Source organism: Macaca mulatta, chromosome 12 (assembly GCF_049350105.2).
Source record: "Macaca mulatta isolate MMU2019108-1 chromosome 12, T2T-MMU8v2.0, whole genome shotgun sequence".
NCBI classification, from domain to species: domain Eukaryota; kingdom Metazoa; phylum Chordata; class Mammalia; order Primates; family Cercopithecidae; genus Macaca; species Macaca mulatta.
Window position 1 is genome coordinate 100,953,327 of NC_133417.1, and position 17,187 is coordinate 100,970,513.

Genomic DNA, 17,187 nt, shown 5'->3' on the forward strand with positions numbered 1-17,187 from the left:
TTCAAGTCCCTTCAAATACCTGGAAAGTCTTCTCAAGAAGGATGGATACAAACAAGGCCAGAATGCTAAGAGTACAATTCCTAACTCTTCAATGCCCAGACACCAGTGGACATCCACAAGCATCAAGACCGTCCAAGAAAACATAACCTCATCAAACAACCTAAATAAGGCACCAAAGAGATAAACCCAAAGAGATAGAGATATGTGACATTTCAGACAGGCAATTCAAAATACCTGTTTTCAGGCAACTTTGAAATTCAAGATAACTCCGAGAAGGAATTCAGAATCTCATCATATAAATTTAACAAGGAATCTGAAATAATTAAAAATAAGAAGAAATTCTGGGGTTGAAAATGCAATTGACATACCGAAGAATGCATCAGACTCTTAACAGCAGAGTTGATCAAACAGAAGAAAGAATTAGTGAGCCTGAAGATAGGCTATCTAAAAATACACAGAGGAGACAAAAGAAAAAAGGATAAAAAAAGAATGAAGTCACGTATAGGATCTGGAAAATAGCCTCAAAAGGGCAAATCTAAGAGTTATTGACCTTAAAGAAGAGGTAGAGAGAGCAATATAGGTAAAAGCGTATTCAAAAGGATAATAACAGAAAAGTTTCCAAACCTAGAGAAAAATATGAATATTTCTGAACAAGAAGGTTACAGAACACCACGCAGATTTGACCCAATAAAGACTACCTCAAAGCATTTAAAAACCAAACTCCCAAAGGTCAAAAATAAAGGATCCTAAAAACAGCAAGAGAAAATAACCCACAATGGAGCTCCAACATGTCTGACTGCAGACTTTTCAGTGAGAACCTTACCAGCCAGCAAAGAGTGGCATGACATGTTTAAAGTGCTGAAGGAAAAAGAACTTGTACCCTACAATAGTAAATCTGGTGAAAATATCCTTCAAACATAAAGGGGAAAGAAGAACTTTCCCAGACAAACAAAAGCTGAGGGATTTCATCAACACCAGACCTGTCCTACAGGGAATATTAAAAGGAGTTCTTCAATCTGAAAGCAAAGGACAATAATGGACAATAATAAATCATCTGAAGGTACAAAACTCATCAATTATGGTAAACAAACAGAAAAACACAGACTATTATAACACTGTAATTGTGGCATGTAAACTCTGTCTCTCTCTCTCTCTCTCTCTCTCTATATATATATATATGTGTATATATATATGTTAAGTAGAAAGACAGAAAGATGAACTGGTAAAAAATAACTGCAACAACTTTTCCAGACAGATAGTACAATAAGATATAAGCAGAAACAACAAAATGTTAAAAAGCAGGGGGCTACAGTCAAAACATAGATTTTTAATTTTCTTTTTGCTTGCTTATTTGTTTATGCAATCAGTGTTGTCAACAATTTAAAATAATAAATTATAAGATATTATTTGCAAACTTTATGGTAACCTCAAATCAAAAAACATACAACAGACATGTGGAAAACGAAAAGCAGGAAGCTAAAACATACCACCAGAGAAAATCACCCTCACTAAAAGGAAGACAGAAAGGAGAAAAAGAAGGAAGAGAATACTGCAAAACAACCAGAAAACAAATGACAAAATGGCAGGAGTCTATCCTTACTTATCAATCAAAATTATCAGTAACAACAATAACATCAAATGTAAATGGACTAAACTCTCCAATCAAAAGACAGAGCCTTGCTGAAGGGATAATAAAACAAGACCCAGTGATCTTTCACCTACAAGAAACACACTTCACCTACAAAGACACACATAGCCTGGCAATAAAGAGATGGAAAAAAATATTCCATGCGAATGAAAACCAAAAGAGACCCGGAATAGCTACACTTATATCAGAAAAAGTAGATTTCAAGATAAAAGCTATTAAAAGAGACAAAGAAGGTCATTGTATAATGACACAGGGGCCAATTCAGCCAGAGGATATAACAATTGAAGATATATATGCACCCAACACTGGAGCACCAGGTATATTAAGCAAATATGATTAGGGCTAAAGAGAGACATAAACCTCAATACAATAATAACTGGAGACTTAAATACCCCATTTCAACATTCATACAAAGCATGTCATACAAAAAAAAAACCATATGCCATATGTCATACAAAAAAAGATCATTCATACAAAAAAATTAACAAAGAATCATCAGATTTAATCTGCACCATAGACCAAATGGACCTAAGAGATATTTACAGAACATTTTATCCAATGGCTGCAGAATATACATCCTTCTCTGCAGCTTATGGATCATTCTCAAGGATAGGCCATATATTAGATGCCAAAACAAATCTTAAAACATTCAAAAAATTGAAATAATATCAAGCATAGTCTCTGACCACAATGGAATAAAACAAGAAATCAATAACAAGAGGAATTTTGGAAACTACACAAACAGATGGAAATTAAACAATATGCTCCTGAATGATTAGTGAGTCAATGAAGAAATTAGGAAGGAAACTGAAAAAATTTCTTGGAGGAAATGATAATGGAAATACAACATAACAAAACCTATGGGATACAGCAAAAGCATCACAAAGAGGGAATTTTATAGCTACAAGTGGCTAAATTAAAAGTAGAAAAACTTCAAATAACCCACTGATTTAAATAATTCTAAAAGCAAGCACAAATCAAACCCAAAATTAGTATAAGAAAATAATAAACATCAGAGCAGAAATAAATGAAATTGACATAAAGAATACCAAAAAAAGAATTGAAAAGTTGGTTTTATGAAAAGCTAAACAACACTGACATACTTTTAGCCAGACGAAGAAAAAAAGAGAGAAGACTCAAATAAATAAAATCAGAGATGAAAAAGAAGACATGACAATCAAAACCACAGAAATTCAAAGGATCATTAGAGGCTACTACAGACAACTACATGCCAATAAATTGGAAAACCTAGAAGAAATGGACAAATTCCCAGACACATATAAACTACCGAGATTGAACCACAAAGAAATACAAAACCTGAACAGACCAACAGATAACAAAATCAAGTAAAAAGATCAAATCCATAATAAAAAGTGTCCCAACAAGGAAAAGCCCAAGACCTGATGCCTTCACTGCTGAATTCTACCAAACCTTCCTACTCAAACTAGCCAAAAATAAAAAAAAAAAACTAGAGGAGGGGTGCTATGGCTTGGCTGTCTCCTCACCCAAATCTCATCTTGAATTGTAGTTCCCATAATCGCCATGCATCATGGGAGGGACCCAGTGGGAGGTAATTGAATTACGGGGGCAGTTATCCTCAGGCTGTTCTGGTGATGAGTGAGTTCTCTCTCAAGAGATCTGATGGTTTTATAAGGGGCTTTTCCACCGTGCTTCATTCATTCTGTGCCTTCTTGCTGCCATGTTTGCTTTCCCTTCTGCCATGATTGTAAGTTTTCTGAGGCCTCCCCAGCCTTGCAGAACTGTGAGTCAATTAAACCTCTTTCCTTTATAAATCACCCAGTCTCAGTTATTTCTTCATATCAGCATGAGAACTAATGCAAAGAGGAAATACTTTCAAGCTAATTCTATGAGGCCGGTATTACTCTGACACCAAAACTAGACAAAGATACATCAAAAAAAGAGAAAACTTTAAGATAATATCTCTGATGAATATTGATGCAAAAGTCCTTGACAAAATACTAGCAAACTGAATTCAACCACACATTAAAAAGGCCATTCACCACGACCAGGTGGGATTTATCCCAGGGATGCAAGGATGATCCAACATATGCAAATTAATGTGATACATCATGTCAACAGAATGAAAGATAGATTTCATATGACCATTTTGATTGATGCTAAAAAAGCATTTTATAAAATTCAGCATTGCTTTATGATAAAAACCCTCAAAAATTGTGCACAGGAGGACACAATAAAAATCACAGGACAGACTCACAGCCAGTATCATACTGAATGGGGAAAAACTGAAAGCTTTTCCTCTAAAATTTGGAACACAACAAGTATGCCAATTTTCACCACTGTGATTCAACACAGTACTGGAAATCCTAGCTAGAGCAATCAGATAAGAGAAAGAAGTAAAAGTCATCCAAATTAGAAAGAAAGAAGTCAAAGTATCCTTGTTTGCAGATAATATATTATATTTGAAAAATCCTACAGACTCCACCAAGAAACTATTAGAACTGATAAATTCGGTAAAGTTGCAGGATACAAAATTACATACAGAAATCAGTAGCATTTACATTTATGTATGCCAAAGGTGGGACAATCTGAAAGAGAAATCAAGAAAGTAATCCCATTTACAATAGCCACAAATAAAATTAAATACCCAGGATTAACCAAAGAAGTGAAAGATCTCTATAGTGAAAATTAAAACACAATGATGAAGGAAATTAAAGATGACACCAAAAACAGAAAGATATTCCATGTTCATAAATTAGAAGACTACAATATTGTTAAAATGTCCATACTACCCCCAAAGCAATGTCAATGTCAATAACATTCCTCAGAAATAGAAAAAAAAAAAAATCTTAAAATTTATATGAAACCACAAAAAACTCAGAATAGCCAAAGCTTTCCAGAGCAAAAAGAACAAAACTGGAAGAATCACATTACCTGATTAGAAATTATACTACAGAGCTATAGTAACCAAAATAGCATGGTACTGGCAGAAAAACAGACACACGGACTATTGGAAGAGAACGGAGAATACAGAAACAAATTCATAAATCTACAGTGAACTCATTTTCGAGAAAACTGCCAAGAACATACCTTGGGACAAGGACAGTCTCTTCAATAAATGGTACTGAGCAAACTGGATATTAATATGCAGAAGAATGAAACTAGACCTCTGTATCTCAGCATATACAAAAATCAAATCAAAATGGATTAAAGACTTAAATCTAAGACCTCAAACTATGAAACTGCTGCAAGGAAACATTGGAGAAACTTTCCAGGAACTTGGACTGGGCAAATATTTCTTGAGTAATATCCCACAAGCACAGGCAAACAAAGCAAAATTGGACAAATGGGATCACATCCAGTTAAAAAGCTTCTGCATGGCAAAGGAAACAATCAACAACATGAGGAGACAACCCAGAGCATGGAAGAAAATATTTGCAAACTACCCATCTGATGAGGGATTAACAACCGGAACTATACTATTGCAGCACTATTCAAGGAGCTCAAACAACTCTATAGAAAAATCTCTAATAATCTGATGAAAAAGTTGGCAAATTATCTGAATAGATATTTCTCAAAAGAAGACATACAAATGGCAAACAGGCATATTGAAAGCTGCTCAACATCACTGATCATCAGAGAAATGCAAATCAAAACTACGATGACATATCATTTCACTCCAGTTAAAATGGCTTTTATCCAAAAGACAGGCAATAACAAAGGCTGCTGAGAATGCAGAGAAAAGGGAACCCTCTTACATTGGTGGTGGGAATGTAAATTAGTACAACCACTATGGAGAACAGTTTGGAGGTTTCCTGAAGAACTAAAACTAAAGCTACCATATGATCCAGCAATCCCACTGCTGGTATATACCCCAACAAAGGGAAATCAGTATATTGAAGAGATATCTGAACTCCCATGTTTCTTGCAGCGCTATTCACAATACCCAAGATTTGGAAGCAGTGTAAGTGTCCATCAACAGATGAATAGAAAAAGAAAATGTGGTACACAATGCAGTACTATTCAGTTACAAAAAAGAATGAGATTCTGTCATTAGCAATAACATGGATGGAACTGAAGGTCATTATGTGAAATAAGCCAGGCACAGAAAGACAAACGTTGCATGTTCTCACTTATTTGTGATAGCTAAAAATTAGAACAATTGAACTAATGGAGGTAGAGAATAGAAGGATGGCTACCAGAGTCTATAAGGGTAGTGGGTGGATGTGGGGGATGTGGTGATGGTTAGTGGGTACAAAAATATATTAATATTTTGAAAGAATGAAAAAGATCTAGTATTTGACAGCAGAACAGGATGACTATAGTCAATAATTTAATTGTACATTTTGAAATAGCTAAAAGTATATAATTGGATTGCTTGAAACACAAAGGATAGACGCTTGAGGTGCCGGATACTCCATTTACCCTGATGTGACTATTATGCATTGTAAGCCTACATCAAAATATCTCATATTCCCCATAAATATATACACCTACTATGTACCCATGAAAATTAAAAATAAAACAAAATTTAAAAGGATTTTTTGAATAGAAAATGAAAAAATACCACAAAAACTTAATGTTATAAGCATGAAAAGTAAACAAGATGAAATGGCCATTAGCTAGTTGTTTAACATTATTTTATTTGCCATTAGGTGGTCTTCTGTATTAATCCATTTTGTGTTGCTATGAAGGAATGCCTGAGGCTGGGTACATTTATAAAGAAAATAAGATTTTTGGCTGACAGTTCTGCTGCCTGTACAAGAAGCATGGTGCCAGCATCTGCTTCTGGTCAGGGCCTCAGGAAGCTTTTACTCATGGTAGAAGGCAAAGGGTAATGTGACACATGGCAAAAGGGGGAGCAGAAGAGAAAGGAGGGGGTGCCAGCCTCTTTTTAATAATCAGATCTCAAGAAAACTAATCTAGCAAGAAGTCACTCATTACCATCAGGAAGGCACCAAGCTGTTCATGAGGGATCTGCCAAAAACCTCCTATTAGGCCCCACCTCCAATACTGGGGATCATGTTTCAACATAAGATGTGGAGGGGACAAGCATTCAAACCATATCAACTTCAAACATAGAAGTAACATGAGAAATGATGAAAGTGAGACTTACCTAATATTTTCAGTGTCACAAATTCTATGCACAAAATATACTTTAACAAACTACCACAGAAAAGCTTAATATAAACAAAATACAGCTTTTATAAAAAATAAAATGTCACTTAAGGCTTAAATATTTGTTAAAATAAATGAAAAGTGATTACACAGCTCAGGCTGCCCAGGACAGTCCTGGTTTGTGCCTGTTAGCATGGCAATAATTGTTGTGTGTTCTCAAAAATAACCTGATAGATAATTGCATTAATTGTTCCAATACTTCACTTCTCCAGTGTCAATGCCCTGTAGGGTCCTCTCAATCAGACTTGTTTTGGTCAATGAGATGTTAGCTAATGTGACACAAGCAGAGTCTTGAAAAGCACTTGTACAATTGAATTTGCTTGTATGTCTGTACCATGACATGAGAACACACCCAGATGAGCCTGCTCTGTCTTGAGGGACAAGTAGAGCCAAGTCAACCTGCTGAAGGATAGTAGACTGGTCAACCCAACTGAGTGAGTGACCCTACAGGGTGACCCCATGGAGACCAGAAGAACCAAGCAGGAGCATCTAGCCTAAATTACCAAACTGCAAACTCATGAGCTAAGTATTTTGAAAGTCATTATTACTTTTTATTTATTATTATTATTATTTTTTGAGACAGAGTCTTGCTGTGTTGCCAGGCTGGAGTGCAGTGGCACAATCTCGACTCACTGCAACCTCTGCCTCCCAGGTTCAAGCAATTCTCCTGCCTCAGCCTCCCGAGTAGCTGGGACTATAGGCACACCCCAGCATGCCCAGCTAATTGAAAGTCATTATTATTTTTAATCTGTCTTAACTTTTGGAGTGATTTATTACTCTACATTATTGTGTCAATAATTAATTGATACACACACAATTATGGAGAAGCTATAAAAAATACCTTCATTTCCATTAGTTCTGCTGTATTTGGAGGAGTGCTAAGAGCTTTTTCAGCTATCCTCTCAAATTCATCGCATAATCTGAAACACCAAGCAAAACCAACCTTACATATTTATGGTTAAATGTAATTCCAAAATGTATTCCTGTATACTGTTTAAATATTCCATTGCATGAAAAATAAAAACTATAACTTAGCTATATGACATCTAATTAAAAGCAAATTTGCATACATTTACTTATCCAGTGCACATTTAATGATCTATTACATTTTCAACTATAATATTGTGACAGTGATACATAAATGAATCAGATAGCATAATGGCCCTCAAGCAACTCACAATACAGTAAGGGAGATAGGACTGTGAACAATCATTTCCAACCTGAGCTTTAAGGGCTCTAATGGAGTTGAGACGGCACAAAGAAAGTAGTACAAAGGAAAGGAATGATTAACTATACTTAGAGGGATTGTTTAAAATAGGCCTGTGTGCTCAGAAACTTCCAGTAATATGCAAATACTTCCTACTGATTTGGGTTGCTGCCAATATAAATCATGAACTTATTCTGGCATAGAGAAAAAAAAGTAGCAAGAGCTAAGGGAGTTCAAATGAAATAAGCAGAACAATTCTTCAGTAAGATTGGCTGAAAGGTGAAGGAGACAGGAACAGCATGGGATAATGGGTTAAAGTCTGGGGCTGGGACATGAAAGAGGGCCTCCAACATGTTTGTAACCTTCAGAGAGAAAATCAACAGGTAAGAAGAGGTTCAAAATAAGGAATATAGAAGAGATGACTGAAGGAGCCAGGTTCAGAGGCTTTGAAAGCAATGGCGCTGAGCTCCTAGGCAGAGAGAAAAACTGAACGGTGCGACAGACTCCTGCCCTCTGAGTATGTGGAGACAGGCTTTCTGGAGAGGTGAGTCAAACCATGCAGGGGCAAGAATTAGAAGGCATTCATATCTAATGGCTCCTTTCATAGTCCTGATATGTCCTCTGTCCATCCTAGGGAGTCTGGTGAGAGGCAAGAGGCATAATTAGGAGACAATGGGAAAAAGTAGAACTGGCACAAGCTCCAAGAGCATTAAGAGGCAGGGGAAGTAACTATGAAATTAAAATAAATATTTCACCCAGCATGAACAGCAATAATGAGAAGACACTTTCACTATTCTTCCAGTTCTTTTAGAGGAAATGGTGCTTTAAGCTGAAAATATGATCTGGTTCCTAGATAAGGTACTCAAGTCCTAGTCCTCTTTCACACGGTGCCTTTATCCCCAGCCTTGCCTTTCACCTCTCTTCCCTCACGCTATGAAATCAATGCAAACCACTCCTAGTTCTTGGAATATACCCTGCCATTTTCACACCTCACTACCCTCTACATATTGTCTTCTTTTCCTGGAATTCTTTCACCCACACTGTACACCTGATGGACTCCCACTCATCCTTCAAAATAAAATTCACACGTCAGTTCCTCTTTGCAGCCTTCCCTGATTCTCCCCCTCCCCCAAACTCCATCTTGGGAGGAAATTAATTCTGTCCTCTCTGTTCTACCTTGTGGCTCATGACAGTATTTACTGCATGGTACTGTAATTTACTGGTTTGTATGTCTATTTCTCCATCTACATTGTAACTTCCTTCAGCAGTTTTATTCACGTTTAGAGCCTTAGAGCCTAAGTGGCTAATCTTGTGCCTAACACAAGATAGGTAAATAAAACTTCCTTCAGGCTTCTTATACAGCTTGAAAGAAATATTTTTAATGATCTATTTTTTTCTCTGATACCATAATCATAAAATATATCCTGATTATTTGGAGTTTTTCACCCATGTAACTGATGCCAGTCGAGAGATTCCCAGAGCAACATTATACTTTTCTGCTTCTTGTCTTAAAGAAACAGCTATTCTGCTTTATACACTAGTATTCTGTGAGTTTTCTTCACATGGGTCAGTTTTCCCAAAAATCCCTAGGTTAGTCAGCAAATGAATTTCCAGATAAAAGAAAAAGTTACCATGGCCCTCAAGAGTAATTATAGGAAGATGAAGTTTCAAATGTGATGGTCCCTTAGGACCCGTAACAACTACTATGTAAATCTACTTTGAAACCCACTTTGCATATTGATTACACAAATATAAAACTCTGAAGTTAGATAATGTCCACTTCACTTGTGCAAAAGAAATACCAATACATTTTAATACCACCTTAACTCAGAAAATTGGGAAGGCATATTTGTGGTGAAAAAAATACTACTACTAATAATTACATCACAAAGTGACACTTAAAACCAAGTAGAAATAAGTTTAGCATAATCATTTCTTTTGGATCATTTATGACATTGCTCTAATCCATTATTTTAGTTGAGTGACAGCTGATTCTATTAAACATCCCCTCCCAAAAAATAAAAAAATCAGTATCACATAAATACCTTGTATTTACTTCCTGATGATCTCTGAACATTTTAGCTAGAAGTTTCCCACAAATAATATCTGCTCGCTTCACCAAAGCTCTGATTAATTCCTCACAGTGCATTTCAAACATTCCTAAACGAATAGTCTGCAAAAGATTAAAAGTTTAATCAACATAAGAAATAAAACAAATAGATTTTCATATTTTGCCATTCTCATAATTTTTATTTTTGTGTGATATAACAGGATTAAGATTTTTAAAAAACATATAATTCAGGGAGGGTTTTCTGAATAATACATTTGTATTATACAACTATCTTCTGGGTAAATATCCTTGAAAAGTTTATTATCTTGGAAACCAATTCAATCTCAGGACAATAATAGTAATAATTTTGGTGAATTGAATTACTATATTGCTAAATAAATAATGTAGGTTTCAAACGTTATAGTTGCTCTGTACAAAAAAAATGCATGTTCATGGTAGAAAATTTAGAAAATGTAAACAGGGACAAAAAAGAAAATTTTAAGTTACTGGTATTCTAAACAGAACCACATTTCGGTGTAATTACCATATTTTCCACAGGATTTATAAACATTAAGGCAAACATCAAATAGGTTCTTGGAATTGTAGGGACAGGGCAAATTATATAAAATACCTGTCAGAGTTGTGGTAGCAGAGTCTCAGCTACATGAACACAAGAACTGCATTTTGCCTAGCTTCTTATACCCAGGGCTTACCACAATGCTGGAGACACATCAGAAGCTCCATAAGTATTTTTCCTGTTGATGGTAATGTTCTAATTCTTTCACTGTGTTCTAAAAATACACCCTAATGAAACTGGGGAAAAGATACCAGAGAGAGATAACAGTTGTACAAAACTGGAGTTATTTACCTTTATGGATGTGTATTGTATTTCCTCTATTAGTTTCTGGTATTTGCGAATTTCATCTATTATTTTTTCATAACTATGATTTTCTGCGAGGAAGTTATCAACATCTTGCTCAGCTTTTCTGGTAATTAAAAAGTCATACTTGTCATAGAGTCTGAGGTGCTCGGTGGGTGCCACACTCTCTTTCATAATAACTTCCTTGATCTTTTCTTTGTGAGCATCTACAATTTCATTCAGAATTATGGGCTTCAAGGTTGTTGGTTTAGACTTACTTTCCTAAACAAGGGGGTAAAAATAATAGTATCTAAAATATCTTAAAGTACCTATATCATTTATCTTTGTACAAATGCCAATCTTACAATATTTCCTGTCTTTTTATTCACAAGGTTGTTTTAATTGTTCAATCTCTAATCTATAGAAAGAGATTAGACTAATTGCAGCAGTGTTTTAAAATTTAGGGTTCATACAATTTTTTGTTTTCTTTAAGGCTACCTAGTTGTGTTTTGTTTTTCTGTATGGATGAAAGAACAGTCACTTGAAAATATATACAAAATAATATTTAGAATAAAAAAACAGAAAATATGCATTTTTAAGTTTTCTTTTTAATTGACATCATTATACATATTTATGGAATACAATGTGATGCTTTGACACATGTATACATTGTGTATTGATCAAATCAACGTAATTCGTAAATCCATCACCTCAAACATTTCTCATTTCTTTGTAGTAAAAACATTCAAAATCCTCCCTTCTAGCTATTTTGAGATATATAATGCACTATTGTTAACTACAGTTACCCTAATGTGCAATAGAACACCAGAACTTATTCCTCCCATCTAACTGTAACTTTGTACCCAATTACCAACCTGTCCCCATCTCCCCCATTCCTTGCTACCCTTCCTAGCCTCTGGTAACCACTATTCTACCTTTTTATTTCTAAGAGATTAATTTTCTCAGATTCAACATATAAGTGAGATCATTCAGTTTTTGTCTTTCTGTGTGGCTTATTTCACTTAACATAATGCCCTCCAGGGTCGTTCATATAATTGCAAATGACAGGATTTCCTTCTTTTTAATAGCTGAATAGTATTCTACTCTGTGTGTGTGTGTGTGTGTGTGTGTGTGTGTGTGTGTGTGTATCACATTTTATCCATTCATCCACAGATGGACACTTAAGTCAATTCCATATCTCGGTTATTATGAATACAGATGTAATAAACATGGGAATGCAGATACCTCTTCAACATACTGATTTCCTTTCCTTTAGCATATACACCCAACAGCGGGATTGCTGTATCATACGGTACAAAAATTTGTACTACCTGCAATTTTTTGAGGAATCTCCTTACTGTTTTCTATACTGGCTGCACTAGTTTACATTCCCACCAACAGTGTGCATGGGTTCCCTTTTCTCTACATCCTTGTCAACACATCATCCTTTGTCTTTTCAAAAATAGCTATTCTAACTAGAGTGAGGTGACATCTCATTGTGGTTTCTATTTGTATTTATCTGATAATTCGAGATGTAGAATAGTTTTTAATATACCTGTTGGCCATCTATTTGTATATCTTCTTGTGATAAATGTCTTAGGTTTTCCATCAATAAATACAATTATTTGTGGTTTTGCTATTGAGTTCCTTTTATATTCTGAATATTAACCTGTCAGACATTGATATAGTTTGAATATATGTCCCCGCCAAATCTCCTGTTGAATTGTAATCCCCAGTGTTGCAGGTCGGGCCTGGTGGGAGGTGTCTGGGTCATGGGAGTGGATTCCTCATGGTTTGGTTCTGCCCTTGCCATAGCAAACAAGTTCTCATGAGATCTGATCATTTAAAAGCGTGTGGTAACTCTCCACCCCAGTCTCTCTTGCTCCTGCTCCTGCTCCTGCCATGTGAGACAACTGTTCCCACTTCACCTTTCATCATGTCCATAAGCTTCCTGAGGCCTCCCCAGAAACAGATGCAAGCACTATGCTTACCATACAGCTTGCAGCATCATAAGCCAATTAAACCTCTTTTCTTATAAATTATCCAGTCTCAGGTATCTCTTTATAGCAATGCAAGAATTACCTGTCACAGATGTACAGTTTGCAAATTTTTTATCCCATTATGTGTGCTCTTTATTCATTGCTTCCTTTGTGCAGAAACTTTTTGGTTTGATGTTATCCCATTTGTCAATTTTTATTTTTGTTGCCTGTGTTTTTGAGGTCTTATCCAAAAAATCCCTGTCCAGATCAATGTTATAAAGCATTTCCCCTATATTTCCTTCTAGTAGTTTCATAGTTTTGAGTGTTACGTTTAGGTCTTTAATCCACTTTGAGGTGATTTTTATATATGGTGAGGGACAGGGGTCTAGTTTGATTTTTCTGTATGTGGATATCCAATTTTTCCAGCACCATTTATTGAAGAGGCTATCCCTTTCCCAACGTATGCTCTTGGTGCCTTTGACAAAAATCAGTTACTGGCTGGACATGGTGGCTCACACTTGTAATCTCAGCACTTTGGGAGGCCAAGGCAGGCAGATCACTTGAGCCCAGGTGTTTAAGACCAGTCTGAGCAACATGGTGAAACCCCATCTCCACAAATAACACAAAAAATTTGTGGTAGTGTAAATCTGTAGTCCCAGCTACTCCAAAGGTACTGAGGTGAGAGAATCACCTGAGCCCAGGAGATCAAGGCTGCAGCGAGCCATGACCATACTACTCCACTCCAACCTGGGCAACAGAGTAAGACCCTGTCTTGAAAAAAAAAAGTTATTGTAGAAGTGTGGATTTATTTCTAGGTTATGCTGTTCCATTGGTCTATGTGTTTGTTTTTATGCCAGTACTATGATGTTTTGGTTACTATAGCTTTGTAGTGTACGTGTGTGTGCGTATATATATATTTAAATATGTAAAATTATTTTATTGATACTTTACCATACATTTTTTCAAATTACACCCATTTGAAGTGATCACAGCTAGGGAACAGGTCACCCCGTAACAAATCTATTGACGAAATTCATCATAAAAGCTTTTTCTTGGTTGTTTTGTACATTACATTACATATTTTCTTTTTCAAACTAGCATACAACACAAAGCTAAACTGACTCATAGTTTGCCTACTCCCAATTTTGGGAGAAATATTTCCTTTCTACCAAATCATGTACCCTGTAGGAAAATAAATTCCTGCATGCTGACAATTGCCACCCAACTTTCTCTGCAAGGAACCTTCCTTCAAATCCCTCCTTCTCATACACATGAGTTGTCATGCACATAGTGAATTCTTATTTTCTTTTTCCTGAAAGCTTAAGCTGTAAATACTGCAATTTTATTTACAGATCTACACATAAACAAAAGTGAAAACAAGAACCACAACAAAAACAAAACAAAATAACAAAAAAAATTACAAACCAGCTAGAAAATATTCTGGCAGTGTTTACAAATTAGTTGCTACTTTTGTACAAAATTGCTAAGCAATAAAAATGTGAGAAAACTACATATCAACTTCAATAAAACAAGTGCTATGCACAACCCTGTACATACAAACACACACCTAACACTGCCATGCTAATGTGTTGCCCTTTATACATTTTATTTTCTGAGGCTCATGCAGTCATAATTTGCACACTTGTAACTTTCAGCCATATAATATGTGAGCTTTAATAGCAGCAACCGATGGTACCAGGAAACCTGCATACTTAGAACTTAAAGTAATGCAAAAACTGTGGTACTTACTAACTCACTCTGTGTGCTCAGATACTAAGTCAAAAAGAAAATGACTAACGCAAGAATACAGTATGAACATCTAATTAATGTACACCAGTTAAGCCCAGCAACTGGAAAAATCTTTTTTCCTTTTTTTTTCTTTTTTTTTGAGACGGAATCTCGCTCTGTCGCCCAGGCTGGAGTGCTGTGGCCGGATCTCAGCTTACTGCAAGCTCCGCCTCCCGGGTTCCCGCCATTCTCCTGCCTCAGCCTCCCGAGTAGCTGGGACTACAGGCACCCGCCACCTCGCCCGGCTAGTTTTTTGTATTTTTTTTAGTAGAGACAGGGTTTCACCGTGTTAGCCAGGATGGTCTCGATCTCCTGACCTCGTGATCCGCCCGTCTCGGCCTCCCAAAGTGCTGGGATTACAGGCTTGAGCCACCGCGCCCGGCCCTGGAAAAATCTTATACATGAAGAAACTTTTAAGATTTACTAGGATTCCTTTAGTTTTTAAAACAATAAATATGGCATTACCTTCCAAAAATTTCAACAAAACACACAATAACCTAGCCAGGTGAGTTCGGTCTTTAGACGTTGGAAAAAATCAGCTTTCTGCAGCTGGTAAAGATAATTACACAAAGCTGAAAGTAGAGGCAGCTAACCAGATGACATAGATATGGGAAATGGGGAAAAGCTTGACATAAATGGTTTCCCAAAAAGGAAAAATAACCACAGTGCATTTCCAATAGACAACACAAAGCTCCCTCTCCCTCCCCCACCCCCATGCTTCCTCTCAGACCACACCGATGTTTTGTACCAAGTCCAGTGTGTGTGAAGGGAGGAGACCACAGATGGAAGCTGAAGAAGAAATAGGCAGATAGTCTTCACCTTTGTTTTTTTCCCAAACATACACCCATGCATACCCACACAAAGAGTTTAAAGCACTAGTGTCATATGTCTCGACCCCAAAACCACTTTGCATATTGTAGAAATCTACCTGGAATAAACTGGCTGGGACTTTTGTGTTTGGTTTGTTTGTTTTTATTTCCTAAGGGATATTTTCAATTCAATTAAGCATGTATGAGTCGAGTGCCTACTGTGTGCCTGCCACTGAGTCAGGCACATAGCATTTCAATTTAACTGTTCATTTTGAGGTTTGTTCTTTATCTGACTCCCTCATTCCCACAGTCCTTAGTATCCAAAAAATGGATTGAAGATACTGTGCTGTATTCTCAGTGGGAGATGGCCATTGCCTCCTGCCAATGGGAAAGCTATTCTTCAACATAACTGGTAGGATTTGCAGCTGACACAAACCCTCCAACTTGGGACACCATTCCTAAAGAGTAAAGCGGGAAATGCCCTGGCATTCTTTTGCTCCGTTTTCTACATCCTGGCTTTCCATGGTCCAACTCATTCCTTCATAGAGGAAGGGGAACATGGTCTAGCCAGAATGATTACAGTCCCTGACACAGTGGGAGCCCCCTGTTCCTGCCAGCTTAAGAAAATCCTACTCACACAATAGGGATGTCTTTCTCCCTAGAGACCTCTCCAGCTGACCCCATCCTGAGAAGTTGTCTCCGAGTGCAGCATTAAGAGAGTCCTTTCCCAGTAATAGGGGTGTGGGAAGCCCAAGGATTAAGGGATCCATGCTTGCTGCTCCTTGGGACTGTTACATCATTTGACGTGGTTCTCCTTTCCAATGGGTCACTCATGTCAGCAAGCCCCAGGACTAACTTGCTCCAAGCTGGGAGTGGAAGTAAGATGGGACAATGCTTCTTGCAGAGCCTGATAAACCTTAGATCACACAGGTTTAGATGTTCTAATCAGTAGAGGTTCTGTCCCTCTGCTTATGTAATGTGAATTTGTAAAATTTCCTTCAAAGTAAGCAATTAAATTGAAATGGTGATGAATACCACAGGAATACATAAATGGCAGCTAAAAAATAAAAAGTCTAAAACAATCCACAAAGAACTAAGTAGGCATTTGCTACAAATCAACTGGAAAGTCACAAATATGCTAGGGATAGGGGAGTGGGCATAGTTTATGGAGATAGAAAAATCCACAACAGCTTAGAGTGGCAGAACTCTATGAGTCTTCTGTAACTGCAACAAGTATATTTCAAAACAGATTCTTCATCCTAAAGGCTATGGAGGTTTTAAGGGTTTTGAGGAAGTTTTATGTCCCATACTACTGGGACACAGAGTCCAGAGCTTAAATTGAATTTAAATATTCCTAAGAAGAGCAGAAGTCCATTTCATACTTTTGCAGGACTTCACGTTTGCATTTGGTGCAGTTCTATTCCATATTAGCATACCCCAAAGGCATATATTCTGTGGAGAAGGGACAGCTTGAAATGCTATTAAGGAAGATCTTTGTTCATCAGTGGGCCAGGTGGCCAGACCCCATTCTACAGCCCATCTGTCAGGCACAGCAAGCAAATCCGCAAAGAAGGAAGGGAGGAAGAAAAAGTTAGAGCGAGAAACACCTGACTGCACATTTTTTCACTTGCTTACTTATCCAGGAGACCATGGAGCCTGGAGCAAAGCAGGGTTTTCCCAAGGGAGCCTG

General features: G+C 36.9%; 1 protein-coding gene across 1 annotated transcript in view; it reads right to left on the reverse strand.

Moving 5' to 3' along the window:
• Positions 1-17,187, reverse strand: part of DNAH7 (dynein axonemal heavy chain 7) — a 340,765-nt gene that overhangs the window by 252,429 nt on the left and 71,149 nt on the right. Inside the window, exons 13-15 of the mRNA XM_015131765.3 lie at positions 10,931-11,203; positions 10,058-10,185; positions 7,647-7,725 (exon numbers count right to left, since the gene is read on the reverse strand). Coding sequence (XP_014987251.2) covers positions 7,647-7,725; positions 10,058-10,185; positions 10,931-11,203 — 480 coding nt within the window. The remainder of the gene's footprint in view (positions 1-7,646; positions 7,726-10,057; positions 10,186-10,930; positions 11,204-17,187) is intronic.